Source organism: Mytilus edulis, chromosome 10 (genome assembly GCF_963676685.1).
Source record: "Mytilus edulis chromosome 10, xbMytEdul2.2, whole genome shotgun sequence".
NCBI lineage: Eukaryota > Metazoa > Mollusca > Bivalvia > Mytilida > Mytilidae > Mytilus > Mytilus edulis.
Window position 1 is genome coordinate 20,296,633 of NC_092353.1, and position 26,468 is coordinate 20,323,100.

At 32.6% G+C, this 26,468-nt stretch overlaps 2 protein-coding genes and 1 long non-coding RNA gene across 4 annotated transcripts in view; 1 reads left to right on the forward strand and 2 right to left on the reverse strand.

Annotated features, from left to right (window-relative positions):
• LOC139490595 (uncharacterized) overlaps nt 1-9,769 on the reverse strand; it is a 91,755-nt gene extending 81,986 nt beyond the window's left edge. Inside the window, exons 1-8 of the mRNA XM_071277472.1 lie at nt 9,354-9,769; nt 6,885-7,022; nt 5,907-6,105; nt 4,687-4,829; nt 3,926-4,060; nt 2,614-2,766; nt 1,957-2,094; nt 1,221-1,388 (exon numbers count right to left, since the gene is read on the reverse strand). Coding sequence (XP_071133573.1) covers nt 1,221-1,388; nt 1,957-2,094; nt 2,614-2,766; nt 3,926-4,060; nt 4,687-4,829; nt 5,907-6,105; nt 6,885-7,022 — 1,074 coding nt within the window. The 5' untranslated portion in view covers nt 9,354-9,769. The remainder of the gene's footprint in view (nt 1-1,220; nt 1,389-1,956; nt 2,095-2,613; nt 2,767-3,925; nt 4,061-4,686; nt 4,830-5,906; nt 6,106-6,884; nt 7,023-9,353) is intronic.
• A 10,386-nt stretch (nt 9,770-20,155) lies between these two features.
• Nucleotides 20,156-24,779, forward strand: LOC139490598 (uncharacterized). The gene is made up of 3 exons (XR_011656367.1): nt 20,156-20,975; nt 23,251-23,536; nt 23,896-24,779. It is a non-coding gene; the product is annotated as an uncharacterized lncRNA (long non-coding RNA).
• Nucleotides 23,888-26,468, reverse strand: part of LOC139490596 (protein mono-ADP-ribosyltransferase PARP4-like) — a 101,576-nt gene continuing 98,995 nt past the window's right edge. For both annotated transcript variants that reach the window (XM_071277474.1, XM_071277473.1), the window contains one exon: nt 23,888-25,829. In XM_071277474.1, coding sequence (XP_071133575.1) covers nt 25,513-25,829 — 317 coding nt within the window. In that variant the 3' untranslated portion in view covers nt 23,888-25,512. The remainder of the gene's footprint in view (nt 25,830-26,468) is intronic.

Consider the following 26,468-nt stretch of genomic DNA (forward strand, 5'->3'; position numbering starts at 1 on the left):
TAAAAATTGACTATAAAGGGCAATAACTACTAAAGGGGTCAACAGACCATTTTGGTCCTGTTGACTTATTTGTAGATCTTACTTTACTGAACATTTTTGCTGTTACAGGTTATCTCTATCTATGATAATATTCAAGATAATAACCAAAAACAGCAAAATTTCCTTAAAATTACCAATTCAGGGGCAGCAACCTATCAACAGGTTGTCCGATTCATCTCAAAAATATAGGGCAGATAGATCTTGACCTGATTAACAATTTTACCCCATCTCAGATTTACTCTAAATGCTTTGGTTTTTGAGTTATAAGCCAAAAACTGCATTTTACCCCTATGTTCTATTTTTAGCCATGGCGGCCATCTTGGTTGGTTGGCCGGGTCACCGGACACAATTTTTAAATTAGATACCCTAATAATGATTTTGGCCATGTTTAGTTAAATTTGGCCCAGCAGTTTCAGAGGAAAAGATTTTTGTAAAAGTTAACGACGACGGACGCCAAGTGATGAGAAAAGCTCACTTGGCCCTTCGGGCAGTTATTAAAATTTTAAAAACTTTAACCACAGCGTGAATATTTATGATCACCGACAAAAATGATCTAAACCAAAACCATATTGTAAGCTATAGAAGAAAATGTCATAAAACAATAATGTGTCCATTGTACACTGATGCCCCACTCACACTATCATTTTCTAAGTTCAGTGGACCTCGAAATTGGGGTAAAAACTCTAATTTGGCATTACAATTAGAAAAATCATATCATAGGGAACATGTGTACTAAGTTTCAAGTTGATAGGAATTCAACTTCATCAAAAACTACCTTGACCAAAAACTTTAACCTGAAGTTAACCTAAAGTAGGATAGACGGATGGACTGATGGACAGACAGACCCACAGACCAAAAAACATAATGCCCCTAGGTGGGTCCGAAAAAAAATTGAAACAATTAAAAATAGCTACCTACCAATCCTTTTTTTATAGAAATTACTTTAAAGACAGTGTTTCTTTTATATTTATATTAACCAGTCAAATGAGACCATTACCTGACATATATCTTGTTTTAGAGAAAGCCAGGCTCTAAGTTATGTGTCTGATGGTTTTATATTTATATTAACCAGTCAAATGAGACCATTACCTGACATATATCTTGTTTTAGAGAAAGCCAGGCTCTAAGTTATGTGTCTGATGGTTTTATATTTATATTAACCAGTCACATGAGACCATTACCTGACATATATCTTGTTTTTGAGAAAGCCAGGCTCTAAGTTCTGTGTCTGATGGTGTATGTTTTCTCCTATGAGGCAAACAACTGTAGAATTCATCGACTAGACCGGTTCTCTGTTGGTTGTCACTGCAATTTTTACATTTTAATAAAACAGCTTCTGCTTTCTCTATCTAAAATGGTAACAAAAACATGATTATTTTTTAATTTATTCATAAAATACATAGGGTTGTTGTTTCTTTGGCACATTCCCCATTTCCATTCTCAATTTTATATAGTATGAACAAATAAAATACAGAATGAAATGAAAAGTGTTGAATGGAAAATTTTAGCAGTTAAAGCAGTTGAATCCTTTTAAAATTACATTTACACTGTGATAAGTTGAATGAAAAGGATAATATGACATTTTAGGAGATCTTGAACACTTTAATTTACAGAAATTGAGCAGTGAATAAATCTGCTTCAGTGTGTGAATTTATATTATTCATTTGATGGATCTGACATAATGATGGTTTAAATGAACCATTTTTTGTACATACATTAGGTCATTAGTTTTCTCGTTTGAATTGTTTTACATTTGTCATTTCAGGGCCTTTTTTAGCTGACTATACGGTGTGGGATTTTCTCATTGTTCAAGGCCAAACAGTAACCTATAGTTGTTAATTTCTGTGTCATTTAGTCACATGTGAGGAGTTGTCTTATTGGCATGCATACCACATCTTTTTTTATATATCTACTTACCTGTTCTAGTTTGAGGCTCTGTAAGGGTGAACTGATAACTTCTTCTATTTCACCTGTAGCCTCTTTCCAGATATGTTCCATCAACTCTACGACAGAGGGAGATAAGGGACTAGTATCCATTCCATATTCTTCTACCATCTACAATTTTTGTTTACATTTAATGAAATCACACTTAGTTATCATGTCAAACTTTAAGTGTGCACCTTTAAAATCTTCCATGAAATTCTTGGATATAAAAGGCATAAAATGAATAAAAAAAATTAATACTAATCTCAACTAAAATGAAACAGACTTAAAATAACTAAATCAGTAGATTTGTACATTCCCAAAGCAAATTGGGAAAAAGATATAAATAAATTAATTTACCTGAAACACAAAAATAACATTGGAAAGGCCATACTTCTAAAAACTCAATGCATATGATTTAAGCTCTTCATTTATTAAGCATCATCCACAGATTTCAACGATTCTTCACACACATATTACTGTGTGAACATGCATCACTCTCTTTAGACTTATCAAATTCTTATGGTCCTTCTCAAGAACTAATAGTTTAACCTCTTTGCATTTATGTACAAAATTACTTCAAATTTTACCTAATTACATGGTTTGACCATTAACTAATGATAAAATTATCTGTTTAACAAAATGATGTACCTTTTGAAATTTTCTAGATCCAATATTTCTCATCAAAGGCTGATAAATAACATTCATAATATGTGGAGGTCTTGACTGTTCATTATACAGATAAGCATATACATGGAGTGTGTCATCTGATGTGATGACATAGCGATATTCAACAACACTTTCCTGGAAATAAATTTTTTTATTATAAGGTACAGTACTTTTTTTGCAACATTGATTAAAAGCTAAATAATAACATGCATAGAGTCATAATACCAATGTCTTTCTAGAGAGATATGCTTTGTTATGCTTATAAAAATAAGAAGGTGTGGTATGATTGCCAATGAGACAACTCTCCACAAGAGAACAAATAAACAGAAAATAGCGAATTTGGTAACCACATAACTTACAACAATGAGTAAGTCCCATATTCCATAGTAAGCCTTTGTATGAGAATTCAGATTTTCTATACCGTTATATTAAACCAAAATACAACATATGATGAGTAGGAATGCAGACTTTTAGCTTGACAGGGTGAGAAAAAGTCGTTCAATCACATTCTGTATGCCTGAATATAAGGCAATAAAAATCATGTTTGACAAGAAGCTAGTCCATAAACATTTTTACATGAAATCAAATGCCATGTCATATTAAAAGTGTTATAGTGAAAATTGTGTCTTGTTATGCCAGTAGTGAGTGCTGATACATGTAGGAGATGAAGACTAATCTCTCAGGATGATAAACTGAAATAAGGTACATAAAGCATGCCAATTTTATTGATATTTATGTCTGTCTTTAAAATGTTTACTTCATCTGTTGAATAAGTAATTAATTAATTTTCTGTCCAAATTCTTTCTAAAAAAATTATTACAGATTGTTTTAAAATGATTAATTTGTCCTAGTCCGAGACATTTCTAAAGACTCCAAAATCTCTTTCTTAAGGTGGTACCCAACACTTTCACTAAAATTAATTTGGCTCGTTTAATTTTCATAAAATTATGACAAAGTATTTACTTTGACCTTTTAACAAAAATTTAAAAATTTAAAAAGTTTTGAACCAACCATTTTATCAGAAAAATTACACTGGTTATATAGCAGTTTGACAGACACCAATTTTGATCATTGAGAAGCTTAATATTCCCTTTACAACACAACATAATTAAAACATTTGGCTGACTTTACAGAGTTATCTCCCTGTAGTGTTAGGTACCACCTTAAACTAGATTTAGCACAACCAAGTTGTATAAGTAAAAATTCATTCTTACTGGTGTTGTGATTCATTTTGAAACAGATGAGTGCTGTTGATTATACAAGAAGTGTATGATAACCTTCTGTGCAGCATTACCTTTAAGTTCTGTGTAGAACCATAGTGTGAATAGACCCTGAATCTATAACAGTCTGATCTGTTCAAATCTACAGGCTCAGCTACATGTATCTCCAAATTATAAAACATTGTGGCTTCTCTTAATTTATCATATTTCTGAAATATATAATTTTCAAAGAACCTTCATGTTACTTTTGATTATAAAACCATAAAGATTTTTATATGTACATGTTACTGTATCATAATCTTTCTGAAATAAGAAAAGCATATTCTTTTTTCTTTTCTTTGAAATGATCACTCTAACTACAATGTATAATAACAATGAATCGTTCATGTCTATCAAAAAGTCAAATCTAAAAAATACTGAACTCCAAGGAAAATTTAAAACAGAAAGTCCCTTATAATCAAATGGCAAAATCAAAAGCTCAAACACATCAAATGAATGGATAGCAACTGTCATAATCATAAATTGAAAAGAATGTTATGAAATATTCTATAATTCTTAAATGATTTTTAAAATCTCTTCCATCTTATCAGTAATTGACACTTAAAAAGAGATTGAAAAAAACAGGGTAAGGAAAAGGAAACTTTAAAAAAATAAACGCATAACAGTGATAACACCACTTATTTTGTAAAAAAAAAAAGCAGCATCAGAAAACAATTGAAAATACCAAAAAATGAAATCCCCTTAAAATTGAAATACATCTTTCAGCACTCAATGCAAACATTAGGTATCATGTATAAATAAAACAAATTGTGATCGTTGATAAAAAATATATTACCTGAAACATAGCAAATTTGGCAACTTCATATTTCACCTCATTGTAATCAGGTGAATTTTTATTACCAGGATGCCACACTTTAACACCTTTGGGATCAATTTTGATTTTCTTCTTCGTGACATCTTTTTTTTGATACTTGGTTGCTACAATATTATAAAGTAACAGGGGACATGTAAACAAATTAATTTATCAAACTGGACATACATATTACAACACTTATCTCCCCTTGAACCAAATTGTCTGCAAAATAAATTATAATGTAAAATTTAGTGCCCTTTTTATCAGATACTGCTACATTCCTCTAGATATATAACCATACAATTCTTCCTATAATATCTGGAAACTTTAAACCTATGACAATGGAGATAAAACTTAATGGAGTCATTGAAGTATAAAATCTAGTCATTTATTTTCATGGAATCTGCTTTATTCTATAAGATGCGATTGTAGATAAAGTATTAAATGTATCTTCTTGATGTATTCTTTTATAAAGGTACACGTTTTATTGTCACAAAAAGTGATAAAAAATATGCCAACCTAAGTTGAAAAGTAATAAGTAAAGGGAAATACCTAAAAAAGATTCTTTTTAAAAAAAATTGATCCAATTTAAAAATAAATAAATTGGGAATGTGTACATGGGACACAGATGATGCCCCCACTTGTATATCATATAAAGGGACATAACTGAAGAATGGCAAAAGTGATGTTTCCCAAATTTGTTATTGACATGAGTTTTGTAGTAATACATTTTGTGTATAAGTGTCATTACATTTGGTGGAGGCAAACTTAAGCTAGAGAACAGAAACGAAAAATTCAGCAATTTTTTGCCATTTGTAAAGAGGCATAACTCTAGAACTGTAAAAGTGACACCACCAAAATTCAGACTTGATCTGTATTTTGTGGTAATAAGCATTGTGTATACGTTTTATACTATTTGGTTGAGGAAAACTAAAGTTAGAGAATGGAAATAAAAATTCAGCAATTATTCCATTTGTAAAGGGGCATAACTTTAGAACTGTTAAAGTGACACCACAAAAATTCAAACTTGATCTGTATTTGATAGTAACAAGCTTTGCGTATAAGTTTCATAATGTTTGGTTGAGGCAAACTAAAGTTAGAGAATGGAAACCAACTTTGGGACCTACGGACAGACTGACATACAGACAGACAAGGGTAAAACTTAATGCCCCCTCCACTATGACAGGGGCATAAATTCTTACATAGTATTTTGCCACTGCTGAATTCTTGTGACTTTGTTTTTCCAACAAGGATGTAATTATCTGTATTGAGTAGTCTCCCCTGGTCTACACAGTCATGGATATAATCAAGTGACACCACTGGTAATCCATACTGTGTGGCCATCTTACATTTGTAACTGATATCTGCCTTTTCTGGGTCATTACATACAACATGTGTACTCTGTAAATAAACCAGAAACATATAATAAACTAGACAACAAAGATGATAATGAGCCTTTGGGTAACCATTAGGGAGGTTTTGAAATTTGTGTGAAATGTTCAGGCTCTTTTGGTGTTTTTCCATACAAACAAGGTAAAACATTTTGCCCCATAACACCTATTTATCTTTTAACATAATTAGACTTAATTGCTCATAACAAGGTCAATCATTTGACAAAATTTAAGCAGATTCTGGATTTTCTTTCTTTTGATTTGAGACCTAAATAATACCAATGCAAATATAATGTAAAAGTCAAAGTCAGCCTTTTTCCGTCATATTTCATAAGTCAAATATCACGAAAAAAGAGCTACATGACCTATCAATATGTTTTAGCTTATTTTGATCCTGAACTAATACTCTTCCAGCTTAAAGTATCAATTTTAAATTCTTGATTTATTTAATTTTACCTTATTAATTAGATTACCTAAGTATATCCTTAACACATTATTCTTACTCGGAGTAGACCAGTCCTTGCTCTTGCTTTTTAAAGCGGTTGCATCACAGAAAAGCAGCAAATACCCAAAAATACCCTTCTGGCTTTCAAACCCACAATGGGGAATGTGTCAAAGAGACAACAGCCCTACCATAGAACAGACAACAGCAGAAGGTTACCATTAGGTCTTCAATGCAGCGAGAAATTCTCTTTCCTGGAGGCGTCCATCAGCAAACAAATATTTATACTAGTACAGTGGTAATGGATGTCAGTCTTCATTCAAAATTTATTATTGCATTGTACATACCTTCTTGGTGACAATGTAAGAAATAATTCCTCCATTTTCAGTGATCTTTTTTCTGATTTCTGTCTTTTTCTTAAAGTTGACACTGGTAGTCAAGTCCAGGACTATCTGACAATCACTAAATATAGACATCTTAGACATCTTATAACTGAAAACAGAAATATATCATTACTATTTTATTTTCTATCTGAAAACAGAAATATATCATTACTATTTTATTTTCTATCTGAAAACAGAAATATATCATTACTATTTTATTTTCTATCTGAAAACAGAAATATATCATTACTATAATATAATAACTAGCAATATATATGTAACTCACTAGATGTTTTATCTTAGATATATACATGTATATATATATATATACAAATCGAATCATTAGAATTTTATCATATCAACCATGAGTAGGAGGCAGTATCACTTTACAGTAATACAGAAAGTTCTGTTTAGGAGGATTAATTGAGTAATGGCAATATTACAGCAATAAGTTTTCTGTACATGAGGAACTAGTTTTATTCAACATCCATGCACTTGTAGGTGTTTTTTATCTCATATTCTATGGATTGACTCATTTCTTATTTACATTTGTATTTGCACTTAAAATATTATGAATGAACTTCTTTATAAATCTGTTTTTAGGTACATAGATATAGGAAGATGTGGTGTGAGTGCCAATGAGACAACTCTCCATCCAAATAACAATTTAAAACAAGAGGCTGTCACAACGACAGTAAACCGGATTTATTAACATTTATTTGTGTCCTGGCAATATCACAAGAACCATTACTGATGAATGGTGAAAGTGAAAATCGTCAATATCAAATTTGACCTCTATTTTGTCATTAGTATCAACATATTAAAATTTGAAAAGCTTAGACTGATATTTTTTGTCTAGTATTTCCATAAACTGAATTGATTTTAACAGCTAGATTACACTTGAAATCATTCTTCTGAGATAAAAGATTTTTTTTGGAGGGGTTAATAGGCTTCTCTTCGATGCCTTAGACACACACACACATTTCAGAAGCTGAAAATCACCAAAAATAATGTTAACCAACAAGCCATTGACCATTGATTGTGTTTATTATTGAAATACACCAAGGTAACAACATTTTTTGGTTGTAGGTCAAGTCAGAGTAAAAATAAAGTGAAACCCGACCTATTAAGGTTCATGGGGACCCTTTGGCTAAAACTGCTGTATTTTCACCTCAAAATTCACTCTGAGTACAGACAAACCTGTGCATCTTGAAAAGTTTTAAGGCATAGCATGTTCTAGATAAATAGAATTGAAATGCATTGTATGATTTAATTTAACTGGATTTAGCTGTGTACTTTTTCGTCCCTGCAGATGATGATAAAATTAACAAACAAGTTTTTATTTTTCTAAAACATAAATCATATTTGAAATTTATTTATCTAGGGTATGCTATGCCTTAAAAATTTAACAGATGTGCAGGTTTGTCTGTACTCACAGTAAATTTTGAGGTAAAAATATGGCCTGATGATTTTAGCCAAAGGGTCCACATGAACCTTAAACGTCTCAAATTATCCTGAATAACTGAACAAGGTCTTTATGTAACGGTTTATTTCTTCCTCTGTGATATTTACTCGAATATTTCAGGAATTATTTTCAATGATAATTTGTAAAATTATTTGCCAATTTTTTAACAATTTAGCTTTAATTCAAATACACTCTTAATATTTCATAATAAATAAATAGTATTTGTAAAGGTTAAGTTTTTTTCTAATAACTATTCAATAAGTTAACTACCCAGATAGAATTTCACAGCAAAGGAAAAAATATCCCAGGGAAATATTTTCCTCCGGATAAAAAAATAACAACAACTACTGTGACATTTTTACCTCCGGATCAAATTTCACCCAGATATAATTTTGCTTTACATTTATGCCCCTCTTGCATGCTTAAATCCTAGTCCAAATAATTATGACGTCTGGCAAGGCTATTTTAATTTTTTTTCTGGGACGCCTTCCTACGTTATTTTTTATTCACTGGAAGTGTTGTTTCATTGATAACTGTGGGAAATCTTTTTGAAACAAAATAAACATTTGCCCGACTCAAATGGAATCGTATCTTATTTTACCATTTCTTCTAGATATTTCTGGAAATATTTTACATCAATAAGCACAAAAACGGTAAGACTTTGTAACTACGTAAAAATTTTAAACCTGAAAGGAAAATTTTATGTCAAAATTAGGTCTCAAAGTTCCCCCCAAAGTTTGCTTTCAAACTCCAGACATAAAAATGACTTCGTAGGAAGGCGTTCCAGAAAAAATTAAAATAGCCTTGCCAGGCGTCATAATTATTTGGACTAGCTTAAATCCTTGCCTTTATTCACAATTTGCTACTGTATATTTTTCATCATATTGATCCATATTAGGTGAAAAAGTGTAAATCTGTTGAATCAAAATAAACTGAAACTTTAATTATTACTCACAGCAGGGTCATACATTGTATATATATTGACTTTATATTATGTTCCCAGCTCACAGAAGATGAATTTTTTTATTTGTTCAGAATGTTATAAAAATGTAGTATACTAGACACCATATCATGATCCAATTATGTATTAATAATCTAGATTTCATCTGATATCATGTCTAAATTCATGTTCATATAATTGACTCATGACTATATAATACAAGTCAGTCATTTTTTGCTGATTTGAATCAGAGTCGTGAAACATGGAAATCCCCTTTTGTAGGTCAGCATAATATTTTTTACACGACGCATAAATATATCGACTCGGCACAAACAACAACTTTTACCTGCAGAGTTTTAAATATTATTGGAAACGTGATTATAACAACATGTGTAATAATTTGAAAGGTAAACACTGCGAATGTTGGCAAAAATTACATGTTTCAGTTTCTTCTGTCACAACTTCCTGTGTTCTAAATATAGAAATGATTTAAAGTTTCAATGGCGGGAATTTTAAAAGTAGTTTTCGTTATAAATTTCAGTTCAAACTTCGCGATTATTTCATATAAAACACATTTTAAAGTTAAATTTCCGAATTTGGAATGTGCAGTATTTCATGAGTGGTATAGTTTTCGTTATAATTTCAGTTCAAAATCAATTGACCAAATGAAAATTTCGCGATTATTTCATATAAGGGAGCTACCATATGATTTTTAGGGGGGGGGGCTAGGATGAAATTTGAAAAAAAAATAGGCAGGACAGGAGTTTTGAGTAAAAAAAAAAGGGCAGGATGAGACGCTTGCAAAAAAAAGAAGTCAGGATAAACTAAAAAAAAAAAAAATGCAGGACAGAGATTACAGCTAAAAAAAAATGCAGGACAACATTTTCATCCTAGCCCCCCCCCCCCCCCCCCCCCCCCCCCCCATTAAAATCAAATGGTAGCCTCTAAAACACATTTTAAAGTTAAATTTACGAATTTTGAATGTGCAGTATTTCATGAGTGGTATGAAAATGCTGGTTCTCCCCTAAGTCACAATTTTGCTCCTACTATAGGACACTATACTGGCAAACGTACAGTAACATTCTCAAACTGAAAAGTGGTGAGAATGAATGCTGTATCGTTTGGATTGTAATGTTAGTAATAAATCTCAAATGACATTTGTACAAAAATTGGAATTATATTTATATCAAGAATAATGATTTATGTAACAAAATGCATGCTAGAGTGAGTGACCCATATTCGCCGCAAAATTCGTTCATTTCCACTTTACATCCAACCTACATTCGAATATTTGGAACTTTTTATGTGGGTTTCAGAAATTTTACTATATGAAAAAAATGTTTGATAAAGGAATTATCTTCAAAACATTGGTTAATTGTTCTTACAATGAATGTAAACTCAAGAGGAAATCAAGTTGTTTGTGTACCATGGGGGACACCTTTTTCTCCGCAATGTATGATTATATGACCATCCTCATTATGATCCATTATCCTGGTATATTATAAAAACGAATGTTTGCAATTACATGAATTAGCTTCAGAGATCATTCCTATACGATTTTTCTCACACATATTTACTTTAATTTGATTGCCATATAAATCTTACATAATTGCCAAAATCGTTTAAAAACACCTGCGTATTTCTTTATATGTGCGATCGAATAACCTTGAAAATGGGTAAAGAGGAATGTCAACAGTTCGAACATAACAAACAGTCTTTAACATATATTTAGGCAAGTATTGGGTAAAGGCACACAATTTTTACAGAAAAAATAGCAAAACGGCGAAAATTTGTCCACGGCGAATATGCGCCACCCACTCTAGAGTCAAAATCAAACGATTGAAAAACGGACTGCAGTGTTTAAAAGAGAGACGAATGCTACCAAAGCTGATCATTCAAATTCATTAGCCGAAATAAATATACATAATTCATCTTAATAAAACAAAGAAATTGAGTATTCGCAATTGGAAACTGAAACCATCTCTTATGTCACTCAGTCGTAAAGTTTTGTTCTTAACCATCCTTCATTGTCAATTTATTGATGTACTAGGAAGTTAAGATATGAGGCAGCCTTAACTTTATCTAAGTGATCCTTTATTTCAATTTCAATGGGATCGATGCATTCAAATAAGTCATCACGCATTAGGAGAAAAAAGTAAAAAATCACAAAAATACCGAACTCCGAGGAAAATTCAAAACTGAAAGTCCTTTATCAAATATATGAGAACATCAATTGAATAAGATAAGGTAACGGATACTGTTAGCGGCTTTTAATTCTTTAAAGAGACTCTTATCTACAACGGGTACTAATTAAACAATGGATCATATGATATAATTCTTTCTGAACAACCAACAGATTATGGACGCGGGAAACAACACACTAGAGAAGAGTCACATGAGAAGATCAGAAAGACATGCTGCACCAGGACGAGGACAGATGAAGACGATGATGAAAGATGAAATCAATCACCGGTCAATTGTCCTGTTTGCTGAATATATGCGTTTGTGTTAACATTGCGGTGCGGAGGATATGTATCAACCGTTTGTACCGGGTTTGTACGTACGTGAACAACACGACGGGTGCCACATGTGCCATATGTGGAGCAGGATCTGCTTACCCTTCCAGAGCAGCAAACAACTGCAATGCTCCACTTGAGAGAAAGCAGCGGATTTTTAAGAGAAAACTAACCTGGAAAACGAAGCAAAGGGAAGAAGGCTAGATGGAATATACTAGATTGATCAGGACTCGTTGGTGAAGTTCATCGAGGAAAAGACCAACTGAAAATTTAATCTTAATGAGGTGTTCAAAAAGACGCAACTAAAGAAACTCGTGGAGAGACGATGACTATTCAATTACTAGTTTTCCAAATTGCAGAGAAACGATCTCAATGATTTCCTCAATGAGTTGATGAAAACAGAGACATATACTAACAATTGTATTATATGTCTCTGATGAAATAGGGACTTGAAAAAGCCCCGGTCGAAGACGAGCTAGAAGTTAAAGACACACGTGTTGCGTTAAATGGTGTCCTAGGTACGGTAACAATTCGACATACGATGAAGAAAAATGATGTAGACAAGTACTTGTTCTTTATTAAGAGCAATATTTTTGGTGCATTTACTAAGAAGAAGGTGTAAATACAAATGTACTTTCAAAAGTGTAGATGCTGAAAATGTATAACAAAAATACCGAACTCCAGTAAATTGGAAAGGAAGCTGAATTCTACAAATAAGGAGGTAATATATATCACCCCATACTTGAGATCGGACTTAGCAACCATACATGAATCGACAGACCTCAAATATGAGATTGATTTCATGGTTGAGAAGATCAAAAATACATGACTTACTTTCAGCGCGCGCGTAGAGAAATGGACTGGTGATCTTAAAGTGTAGGGCATTATTGCGTTCTCGGTCGTACTCGGAGCCACTGCTAAGTTTGAAATGCAGAATGAGCATACCGCTGTGAACAATGAGGATGTGAATAAAGGATGGAGAAAACAATTGGAAGTATATCCTTTAAGAATAAAAAGGAACACAGGTATGGAGCACTTAAACCTCATGTTTCTAACTTGCAACGAAAAATCTTACTGTTGGGTGAATAGCTAGACTCTTGGGATCACAATCATGAAATCTTTGTTGCCGTCGGTGTTGGAGTCACTTCTCTAGACATGACATCTTAGATCTTAGATATTGAGTATTGTAGTCAAAAGAAGCCGTTGAAGATCACCAGAGGATGATACGTGCACAAGATTCACTTTATCATTTCTATTAAGCGATGAGAGTTCCGATCACAGTCTACGTGGACTTTGATTACTTTATGAAGAAGATTGATTAGCGCCAGCCCATCAAAAGCTCACAAGAAGCAATTTCAACATCGCACACCATCTTTATTTTGTTATTTAGTGAAGAACATACATGACTAAGGATTGTTACGCGTATTGAGAATGGTAGAAGCCATCATCAAGATTTACCGAGGCAAGAAATTGATACCAGGGATAATGATGACTGAGGAAGACGATGAATGTTTTAATACAAGCATGGACATGCAGTCATTTATATCAGTGAGAAACCTCTAGTGCAACACATGCTTCTCGATCACAATCGTCTCAAAGGGAAATATCAAGGTCATGCACACAACAGCTGTAACTTGGTCAACAAACTATCACGGTTTGTTCCCAAATCGTTTTATATAAATAAGGCCGTTAGCTTTCTCGTTTGAATTGTTTTACATTGTCATATCCCCGATTCGGGGCCTTTTATAGCTTACTATATGGTATGGACTTTGCTCATTGTTGAAGGCCGTACGGTGACTTATAGTTGTTAATGTCTGTGTCATTTTGGTCTCTTGTGGACAGTTGTCTCATTGGCAATCATACCACATCTTTTTTTTTAATATTAATCAATTTAAGATATTTATGACGACATGTGATAAACTTCATGTTGTTGCTACAAATGGAAGAGTATCCCTTAGATTTCATAAATGGTTAAAAATGATTGAAGGAGGTTGAACGAACTAGCATCCAAACAAGACTTTTACAGCAAACTCAACGGCGAAGACAATAGCAACGAAGACTGTGCTCATGCACAAACGGTGTATTTAGATACTTTCGTGTGTAAGAACTTCCGGGAGTGATTATCACAATATTTATCTACAATTCGATGTATAACTGTTTACGAAAATTTTGTAATACTTGTGTGCATGAAAACTACAAGCTAATTCCAACTTAGTACTATCACCAGGATAAGTCTGTAACGCAGCGCTCAAAACAAAGAGTCAGATTTGAACTGTTGTTTAGTTCAATTCAATTCAAAGCTTATAGGCAGCATGTCACATAACAAATTAAAATAATCTTTTGAACTTTTATAACCGATACATACATACAATTTCACAATAACTATACAAAATACTAATATTAAAACACAAAAGACATAGAACATACATTCCATGCACATTTTCGCTGAACTAATTTAAATACTATATGTTATACATAATGGTTTACTTTTATCAAAATTGTTACTTGGATGGAGAGTTGTCGCATTGGCACTCATACCACAGCTCCCTATATCTATGAGCACTAAGCCAAAAGCAACAAAAAAACTAAAGCAATTAAGACATGCTACAGAAATTTGGCAAATCAACCAGAGAAGTCGTGGCCATGATAAACTATTGACATGGCAAGGATAACAGTCCGTACATGACCGACAACGACAAAACACAACAGTACAATTAGCAAACCTGCCTGTAGGGATAGGTTATGACACAACCCATACCTACAGAAGACTTTGAACGGACGGAACCTGCGGATATCGAAGAAATTCTTAACTACTAAAACGATGACAAGGGGTACATGGTTCAATGCGACGACGAGTACCCACAAGAATTCCACATCAAACATGACGATTTTGCGTTGGAGCCTGAGAATTAAGATATCAACAAGGTGAACGAACTGAATAACATGTATATACTCCATTACCACAATTTGAAACAGTGCTTAGCAATGGCATTTCATTTGACCAAGGTCAACCACATCATCGGGTTCGAGGCGTCTCCATGGCTCAAAATGTATATATCAACATGAACACAAGTCTTCACGCCAAGGCAAAAACCAACTCTGAGAAGACCTTTTTTTTAAAACTTTTGAACAATTCGGTGTTCAGCAATATCATGGAGATCATCTGCAATAGCGTTGACGTCAAACTGGTAACAAATTAAAACCCACAGTAGTATACCGCTGTTCAATATTCATACTTCGATTAAGCAAAACAAATCAAAGTTGAAAACTAAAGCACAGGGAAATACATCAAATATAAGAGGAAAGGAACAAAAACAAAACCCACTGAACTGCAACAAAATCAAACGCCAACAAAAATAGAAACGGACTGAAAATAACAACTGCCATATTCCTGACTAAGTACAGGCAATTTAAAAAAAAATTACAAGTTGGAACTGATCTTATGGTTATCCAACCCTCCCTTTTACATGTCAATGATACAAAAACCGTAAAAAATAACAACAAGTTTAAGTTCGTCAAATAAAGCATGGTAGACAAGTTTGGATGTTATGGAGAGAGCAAGGAATTGATATGAAAAGTCTGGTCGACGACCTATTGCGTAACCAAAATAAAAGCTCACAATATCTGGCCAGTATAATGAAACAAAATGGTGGGTTATTCAACCAATGAAAGATTGCAGTATGATGAAATCAAAGCATAACAATATGTCTAAACAGACACGATGGATATAGAACAGTCGAAGAAAGCTCATGATGGGGCGATAAAAGAAGTCCAGAAAAAAATGTAGATTAGTCTGAATGTGGTGCAGAAAAATTGGTACCGTTACTGTTACTACCACCACTGGGTCGATGCCTCTGCTGGTGGACTGTTAGTCCCGAGGGTATCACCAGCCCAGTAGCCAGTACTCCGGTACTGGCATGAAAATACGGATTTTTTGTGTTATTAAATTTGCTGTTACAAAATGTTAAAAAATATTATAAATTAAGGAATGTATCTCCCTCATGCAAAGCTCTGACTCCTTTCATGGATTTGGCTATACTTTTTTTGGAACTTTTGGATTATAGCTCTACATCTTTTATATAAGCTTTGGATTTTACATATTTTTGCCACGAGCATCACTGAACAGACATTATTTGTCGAAATGCGCATCTGGTGCAGAAAAATTGGTACCGTTAATGTTATTATATCAAACAACAGTACGTGTAACATGAAAATTGACATAGATATTTGAAAACAATTGGATTGCTTATCCTTGACGGAAAACAGCCGATAAACTGGTGACGAAAGTCTAGTATTCAAATAATTTGCAAGAACTGACTGTAAACATGCATGCGAGAGAAATCAGATTGAGAAAAGCTCGAATAAGAAATTGGAAGAACATCGACCAAAACCTGACACTCAATTCAGACTAAGCATGATCAAACGATTGATCGAATGAAGTCAACTCTTCAACGTCTAAGTAACCTTATTAGTCTTGTCAAATCGTTAAGATAATTTAGCTTCATGAGTTGTTGTAACTGTATGTCTGATTGTTTGATCCAAAAATGGCTGACGGTATAAACTCCAAAGCTCTTAGCTGATACATCAAGATGAAATTTTCACTGGTCTCCGCGGGTCTGTGTCTAAGGGGAGAAATATTACCTGCCGGTACATATATCCTGTTCCTGTTTTGCTTTCGCTAGACCTTTTAGATGCGGTTCACGTCTTGATCTGCTACTGGATTTCATGCTCGTAGAATGAACCATGCATCTTCTCATCGTTGAAATCCTTGAGACTTTAAGTCGGAGGAAAATTGATTGTTTAAACTTGGGAAGCGGTGGCCACTAGTCGTGTATCCCTATTCAAACATACTCTTCTTCTTAGGGTAATAACTATAACTGTTTTGAAACTATAATTATACAAACAACACTATCAAAAACTATAGAATTAAAGTTAAGTCAATTGTTTAGATTTGCTAATTCAGTATTTGTAGTGGTTATATCTCGAAACTTGATACATTAATCCACAGTCATCTCAACTAAGGTACCTTAACTGAAATACAACACACTTCAAATTATAATATCATCTAATGCATCCAGCGTATTTTTATTTATCATTTTACCTAGGATAGTTCGTGGTGAAATATCATCAGAAAAAGTGCTTGAAAACGGCTTCTGTTGGTATCTTAATTTGATTAAAAAGGTCAATGACATTGCTCCTACCATCTGCATATTTTGTTTAGAACTTCATTTTGAATGTTTTCATCTATGCTTTTTTTGAGACCTGACATTTTACACACCTTACAGCCAAATCCTCCATTTGGCTAATGTACCCAATATTTTAATCGTCATGAATATGCATGTAAAAGAGGGACGAAAGATACCAAAGGGACAGTCAAACTCATAAATCTAAAATAAACTGATAACGCCATGGCTAAAAATGAAAAACAGAAACAGAAAAACAATAGTACACATGACACAACAGAGAAAAACTAAAGAATAAACAACACGAACCCCACCAAAAACTAGGGGTGATCTCAGGTGCTCCGGAAGGGTACGCAGATCCTGCTCCACATGTGGAACCCGTCGTGTTGCTTATGTGATTACAAATCCGGTAAATAGTCTAATTCGGTAGGTCACATTCATGAAAGGGAAGGGGATTGTAGTTACGACGTAAGGAACATATCCGATATCATTTGTGAAACGGTTAATCCATAACGGTCAACCAACTCGTAATGGCGTCCGTAAAATTTACGAAGGGATGATTTCAACTTCACCATTTGGAACTCTTGGTTTAATAGCTTCCTTTTGAGCAGTAACCCGGCCTCTATCAAGAAAATCATGATAGGAAATGCAAGCACGGGAATATCGTATCAATTGGGAGATATATACCCCGTATGCAGGTGCTGCTGGAATGTTGCTACTTAGAAATGAAAAGTTCACAATTGGAAAGCTGAAATCATCTCTTTTGTCGTAAAGTTTTTGTTTTCAACCGACCCTCATTGTCAATTTCTAGATGTAAGTCAAGATATGAAGCCGACTTAACTGTATCTGTAGTATCCTTTATCTCCAATTCGATGGAATAGATGCGTTCCACATAGTCACCAAATTTTGAATTGTTTAGTGAAAGAACGTCATCTATATAGCGGAAAGTAGAGTTAAAGGATTTTGCTAACTTCTTATCTTTCTTCCTAAGAAGTTTCTGCATGAAGTCAGCCTCATAATAATAAAGAAACAAGTCGGCAAGTAGAGGAGCACAGTTTGTTCCCATTGGGATGCCGACAGTTTGTTGAAAAACACGTCCTCCGAACGTTACAAATATGTTGTCAATCAAGAAATCAAGCATCTTGATAATATCGGTTTCAGAGAATTTTTTGTTTGAATCAGAGTGATTCTTTACAAAGTATGATTTATCCCTCCCTAAGACAAGATACTTGTATCTACGTTGGCCATTCTTTTTTATGAAGCAAAATAATACCAACTCTTTCCATTTGTCTTTTAGTTTGGAATGTGGAATACTTGTGTAAAGAGTAGAAAAGTCAAATGTTTTAATACTGTTACAAGATGAAAGAGAGTTAGATTGTATGTACTCTAAAAGATCTTTGGAATTTTTAAGTATCCACATCTGATTCACGCCACCTCTAGAATAGGCAGTTTCACAATAACTTTGAAGCCCGTCTTTTATTGCTGATAAAAGAGATGTTAATAATTTAGAAAGAGGTTTCGTGGAGCACTTGGAAGATCCAGCAATATACCGTTGTTTGTAAGGACACTTATGTAGTTTAGGTATCCAATACAGTGATGGAAGATCCAGTTCTTCATCTTTGGTTGAAATACCAAAGGAACAAAGAACAGACCTATGATTATCAAGGATTTCCTCTTTGGTAAGTGTCGTGAGGGTATATGTTGAGTTAATATATGACACTGGACATTAAACAAGCAGCAATCAATCTGTTAAGTTCACAATTAGTCATATAACTGACTATTTATACACCTTTGACACTACAAACTTGACAGTACTTCCAAAATAGCTGGTTTGTTGTATTTCAGTTAAATGTTGTAGATTCTTTATTATTCTTTTGAGGGGGGAGATTTCTTGTGTTAAGGTGAAACAACATATCCAAATGTTCACCGGATCAGAACTTTTCCATATTTGTTTGCAGACTTTGACAAAAACGAATCAAATATCCACGAGAATGCGATTCTCTCTAATACACTAAGTTAATACCCACAAAAATAAATAAATTGACATGAACTTAAATTCAACCCATGCATAATTTACCTGGGTATGGTGGTTACATCTGAGAGTTTAGGTCATTTAGATTATTTGTTCAGTGAATCTCAAGGTTAATGCATAGATAGTTTTGATCTGATCAATATAATATTAATTTTATGCTGGTCATGGTCTAAAATTTTACTCACAGATTTCCTTAGATAGTGCTTCTGTAAATAGTTATCTTCTACACGTTTCTTCTACATTAGACTCATCCATAAGGCTCAGATCAAAATGGTTATAAAGCGAAACAAGTACTAAGTTGACGAGCATTGAGAACCCAAAATTCCAAAGAGTTGTGCCAAATGCAACTGAATCAAAACTAATTTTATTTTGTACCTTCTACAAATATTTACATTTTGCAATTCAAAATGAAATTTTGTTGTTAAGATATGTGGTATGCAATTCTTGATTTTTTTTAGATGAAACCACAATACACTTTTTTTGTAAAGAATAATATTTTGACTACCATCAAAACTTTAATTTCCAAATGGGTTCAGCAGGAAATTGTTCCCTCATTGCTTAGTTTATAATTTATCTTGTTTTAATGTCAAATAGAACTAAATAAACAATTCCTGTGTTAGTCTCATCAAGATTTCATTATTTCTACAATGGTCAATGATATAATTGTAATTTCAAGACCATACCTGCCAGCTTTCCTGATATAAGTGGGATTTCCCCAATGAGGGGTGCTAGAGTGAACTCATCATTGCAACTGAGGGTACATCAAAACAGGTAGTTAAAGGAGTTTCAATGAAATTTTAGGGTTCATTGGGAAATTGTGTCAAATTTGATGACTCTGTTGAACGCATCTATCCTATCTAACTAGAGTATAATGGATACAGCTAAGTCTGCCTCAAATCTTGACTTACATCTAGAAATTGACAATGAGGGTCTGTTGAAAACAAAACTTTTCGACATAAGAGATGATTTCAGCTTCCCAATTGAAAACTTGCCATTTCTATGTAGCACTATTCCAGCAGCGCCTGCATACAGAGTATATACCTCCCAATTGATACAATATGCTCGTGCTTGTATTTCCTATCATGATTTTCTTGATAGAGGGTTGCTGTTCACAAGGAAGCTTTTAAACAAAGAGTTCCAAATGGTGAAGTTGAAATCATTCCTTCATAAATTTTACGGATGCCATCGCAAGTTAGTTGACAGTTATGGAATAACCGTTTTTTCCATAACCGTTTCACAGATGACATCTTATAATATGCTCCTTATGTCATAACTGCAATCCCCTTCCCTATTCAGGAATGTGACCTACAGAATTAGACTATTTACCAGGTTTGTAATAACATGAGCTGGTGCCACATGTGGAGCAGTATCTGCTTATCCTTCCAGAGCACCTGAGATCATCCCCAGTTTTTGGTGGGGTTCGTGTTGCTTAGTCTTTAGTTTTCTATGTTGGATCTTGTGTACTATTATTTGTCTGTTTGTCTTTTTTGTTTTTAGCCATTGCGTTTTCAGTTTATTTTGGATCTATGAGTTTGACTGTTCCTCTGGTATCTTTAGCCCCTCTTTTATAGTGTTTCTGTGTTTTCTTTGACTAAACCTTAATACCTAATGAAACATTGAACCAGGTATGTAGATCTGGTAAATGATCCAAATCCAATAAACACATTTATTTACTTGATGGTAAAAACTACAACAAAAACTATTCATGATTCTGACTGGGCTGACCCTGTGCTTTATACATTCACAAGTCTTTAAAGTGCTATTTTCATTTTCAAGTTAATTGCAGAATAAGAATAACAAATTTAATCCTATCCTTTTTTTTATTAAATATATTAAACCATAATACAAATCATTATCACAAAACCAAAACCTTTTTTTTTTATCACAAAGTATAAAGCAATTAGTTAAATGCTAACCAGGTGCTCCGCAGGGCGCAGCTTTATACGACCGCAGAGGTCGAACCCTGAACAGTTGGGGCAAGTATGGACAAAACATTCAAGCGTGATACAGCTCTGAATTTGGATTGTGATCAAATTTTTGACATTACATGGTTTTTTTTTACACAAAACAAATGTCAAGATTTTACAAATCAATTAAAAATTTCTTCTTCAAACTTTTTAAATCTAAAATTAAATAGTTGACACAGCATAGGTTTCTGACACAGAATGAATGTGGTTTAATGAACTTAAAAGTTTTTTTTGCCTTTGAGCAATTCACTATGCTGTTGAATATTAATCCTCTCAAAAAAATGTTTGAAGAAATTTTCTTTTTATTTATGAAATCTGAAATGACAAAAATTAAACCCCCCCCTCCTTTTTTTCACATCCCCGTTTCCCTTTTTCCAAAACTGATATCAATTCAAATTTCTAATGGAGTTTGCAACAATAACTACTCTTTTAAATACATCATAAAATATTAAAATGTAAAATAAAGTGCTTGTTATCACTGAATGGTAAAGATTGGTTGGTAGTAAAAGTGAATATACATTGTTTATTGTTTAAAACAATAAAAAAAACTTCATCAGCAACATTTTATATTGGCAAATTTCCAATGAAGTTATTTACATAAAGTTATTGGCAAATAAAAATAGAAAATGACATCATAGTCATGTCTGGCAAATGTCCAACATACATTATCTAAAAACATTTTAGATAAGATAAGGAAAAAAAGCTTCATCAGCAACATTTTATATTGGCAAATTTCCAATGAAGTTATTTACATAAAGTTATTGGCAAATGAAAATATAAAATGACATCATAGTCATGTCTGGCAAATTTCCAACATATATTATCAACTACTATTCTATACAAAGAAAGATAACTCCAATTGAAAATTAATTGCTATTGCACAATATTGTGCAATTAGATATTTCTTGCTATTGTGCAATACTGTGCAATTGAAAATTTCTTGCTATTGCACAATACTTGATATGGAATCCTGATTTGGACCAACTTGAAAACTGGGCCCATAATCAAAAATCAAAGTACATATTTAGATAAAGCATATCAAATAAGCCCAAGAATTTAATTTTTGTTAAAATCAAACTTAGTTTAATTTTGGACCCTTTGGACCTTAATGTAGACCAATTTGAAAACTGGACCAAAAATTAAGAATCTACATACACAGTTAGATTTGGCATATCAAAGAACCCATTTATTCAATTTTTGATGAAATCAAACAAAGTTTAATTTTGGACCCCCATTTGGACCAACTTGAAAACTAGGCCAATAATTAAAAATCTAAATACATTTTTAAATTCAGCATATCAAAGAACCCCAAGGATTCAATTTTTGTTAAAATCAAACTAAGTTTAATTTTGGACCCTTTGGACCTTAATGTAGACCAATTTGAAAACGGGACCAAAAATCAAGAATCTACATACATAGTTAGATTCGGCATATCAAAGAACCCCAATTATTCAATTTTTGATGAAATCACACAAAGTTCAATTTTGGACCCTTTGGGCCCCTTATTCCTAAACTGTTAGGACCAAAACTCCCAAAATCAAACCCAACCTTCCTTTTATGGTCATAAACCTTGTGTTTAAATTTCATAGATTTCTATTTACTTATACTAACGTTATGGTGGGAAAACCAAGAAAAATGCTTATTTGGGTCCCTTTTTGGCCCCTAATTCCTAAACTGTTGGGACCTAAACTCCCAAAATCAATACCAACCTTCCTTTTGTAGTCATTAACATTGTGTTTAAATTTCATTGATTTCTATTTACTTAAACTAAAGTTATTGTGCGAAAACCAAGAATAATGCTAATTTGGGCCCTTTTTTGGTCCCTAATTCCTAAACTGTTGAAACCAAAACTCCCAAAATCAATCCCAACCGTTCTTTTGTGGTCATAAACCTTGTGTCAAAATTTCATAGATTTCTATTAACTTAAACTAAAGTTATAGTGCGAAAACCAAGAAAATGCTTATTTGGGCCCTTTTTGGCCCCTAATTCCTAAAATGTTGGGACCAAAACTCCCAAAATCAATACCAATCTTCCTTTTGTGGTCATAAACCTTGTGTTAAAATTTCATAGATTTCCATTCACTTTTACTAAAGTTAGAGTGCGAAAACTAAAAGTATTCGGACGCAGGACGACGACGACGACGACGACGCCGACGACGACGCCGACGCAGACGTGATAGCAATATACGACGAAAAATTTTTCAAATTTTGCGGTCGTATAAAAATAGATATAACAAAAACATTTTCATCACAGGAAAAAAACTTAATAAACTTACTGCTAAAAATATGACTATAAAAACATATGATATTAAGTGAATTTAATATCATCTTTAGTCCTTCAAATACCTATTTGGTAGTGAAATCTTTATGTATTAGGTGAAATTGTTTGTTTCAAGTGACTTTAGATTAGATTAAACAGAGATCCATGATAGTAGGGGAATTTTGTAACTGAAACTGATTAACAAACATTTAATATAATTGCATCATTATCATCAATTAATAATTACATTAAATGTATGTTTCACTATAATACGTTATTCTGATTGGCTAACTGTACGTCACATGTTATTCCTTAAGCAGTTGTATCACACAATAAAACTTTTCATTCATGATGACACGAGGTCCCACAATAAAGTGCACAGGTAAATGAAATAAATACTTGATAAAAGGCGTGTTTTCATGATCCTATAGGTAAAAATGTAATTATAAGTATTGAATGCTTTTTTTTGTAACTTTATAGGGTTGTAAAAGCGTTGACCGTGTGCACATTTTTAGTATGAAGCGCTTCTGCGCTTCATACAAAATGTACTTCGGTCAACGCTTTTACACCCCAATAAATTTACAAAAAAGAGCATTTAATTCTTGAATAATAGATACATGGTTATAATAGGTTCAATACCAAAACCAATTTAGATATATTAAAACATAACAATTATAATTATATCACAATTTAGCAGATAATTAGCAATAAAAAACATAGTTAAAAGTGAATATGTTTGTAATATCTAGCTGCAGTATTGTGTTTTATGAACAAAAATATAAAATAACATTATACATTGGCAATCTGTATAAAGACAAATGAAGTTCTGAAGATGTCCAAAATATGACCACTTAAATATGTTACAGACTTGATAGCAAAATGTAAACATCATTAGACAATAAAATTATGAATTAAAAAAAACATAAAACAACAATTAAATCATTAATCAAATAACATACATACATAGAAATAAAAATAAAACAATATGCTTTTAAAAATGTTATAACAAAAATTTACAAAAAACTAATTTTTATTTTACAATTTGTGTTAATAAATTAAATAAAAGTTATAATATCCATGATATCATAGCCTTTGTAAAAATGTATAATAATGGCATTTTGAAATTTGTATAACATAAAACTTATTTGTGCAGAGCACTTGCAGTAACTCAATTTTTCTCTTGCAGTTTAATTGAGATTTCATGAAAATTTGTCTTTTTGTTCAACAATTTGTACATATCATGAAAGGTAAACTTTTATTTGACTTTCAAACATTAATTCAATATATTCAACAGAAATTTGCAGGACGCCATCATCTATGTATTATTATATCATTATTACCAATAAAATATTTTTTCTTTATTTAGATATTTTGAGATGGACAGTGTTAATTAAAATTCTTTTTTCAAATTTTGTTAACTTTTGTTTGAAAAAAATAAATACATAAATAAAATAAATAAATGAATATTTTGTAAACAACATTATAAGGAACAAAGTTTTCTATCTCCGTGGTAACCAATACATTTGCACTGAATAACTAATATCATAAATATTGTAAAATGCTACATTTTGAATGGCTAGTCATATAGATTATTCAAATCTCTTAGAATCAAAGAAAAAAACCAAAACCATGTCATATTTATTAGCATAAATACTGAAGAGCTACCTTGGTATATAGGGAAAAGAAGTTTTTTCAATCATTAATTACATTTGGTTTTTCTTTATAAAAAACATAATAAAAAATGAGAAAACAAGAATGTGTCCTCAGTACACGAATGCCCCACTCGCACTATCATTTTCCATGTTCAGTGGACCGTGAAATTGGGGTAAAAACTCTAATTTGGCACTAAAATTAGAAAGATCATATCATAGGGGACATGTGTACTAAGTTTGAAGTCGATTGGACTTAAACTTCATCAAAAACTACCTTGACCAAAAACTTTAACCTGAAGCGGGACAGATGGACGGACGAACGAACGGACGGACGGACGGACGCACAGACCAGAAAACATAATGCCCCTCTACTATCGTAGGTGGGGCATAAAAAAGCTCCTCAATAATAATCAAATTGCAATTACTATGCCGAAATTAGACCAATGCTTGATAAAACCAGAACCAGGAGTTTTTGGAAAGCATTTGCTATATTTTACTCCATTATCAATTAAATCTTAAGTCACAATGAAATTTAGGAAAACAATATTTGGTAGTGGCTCATTTTTCTACAATTAGCACTAAACTACATGTAACATTTTAGCAGCAACATGGCCCCAACAATGGCCCAATTCTAACATGCCTGAGGTCCATTTATATTCAGTTTCTTTTTGCTGATAGAAGGTTACCATTTTTAACAAATCGGTTGGGGTCTTAAAACATATCTGCCTTGTGATTGGTCTTTTAGTACTATCTGACAGCCATTGTGTTAGCTCTTGTTGCCATGACTGTTCCAGAATGTGGTCAGATACAAAATCAGGAGATATCAGCTGGATAATAACCAGAAGTGTTAAAGATGTGGCAAGTAATATCATAATTTCTTCTTGTATTTTTGAAGCTGAAATTAAAAACACAGAAATTCTGTATCTCTTTACATACATAATTGTTCACATGTGAAATAAATATTTCTTAAGTCTTATATATTTTTGGTTTAATAAAAGATGTGTAAATATAGTTACTAAATGTAGATATGCACACATCAACTGTATTTATAGTCAGCCAAATGAGTTTTACTGATGCAAAATGATGAATTAAACAAAATGACATAATGTTGACAGAAGTTTTCCAAACTTGACTTTGCTATACAAATTATAAAAGTTATAGCTTAAAGGGTTTGACAAGACCGTTTGTCTTACCTGCTTTTGCTTGTCAGTGTCATAGTAAAGGTTAATTCTTTTGATATAGCTTTATATTTCAGAAGGTAGAATACCAGGATGCTTCAAACCTTGAATACAGATACCATGTAATACAAAGTTTCTGTTTGTCATACATAGTTTTTTAATGTAACTTTCTCACTAATTATAAGAAATACAATAAGCATCCATTTGCCTCAGGCATAACAAAAAATTTCACTATATTTTAATTTTAGTGTTGAAGGTAAATGATGATAAACAAATGTTTGTTTGTTATGTCTAATCTTAGCAACCTTTACCAGACAATAATCAAAGAGCTGAATAGCTCTAAGGGGAAAGACGGC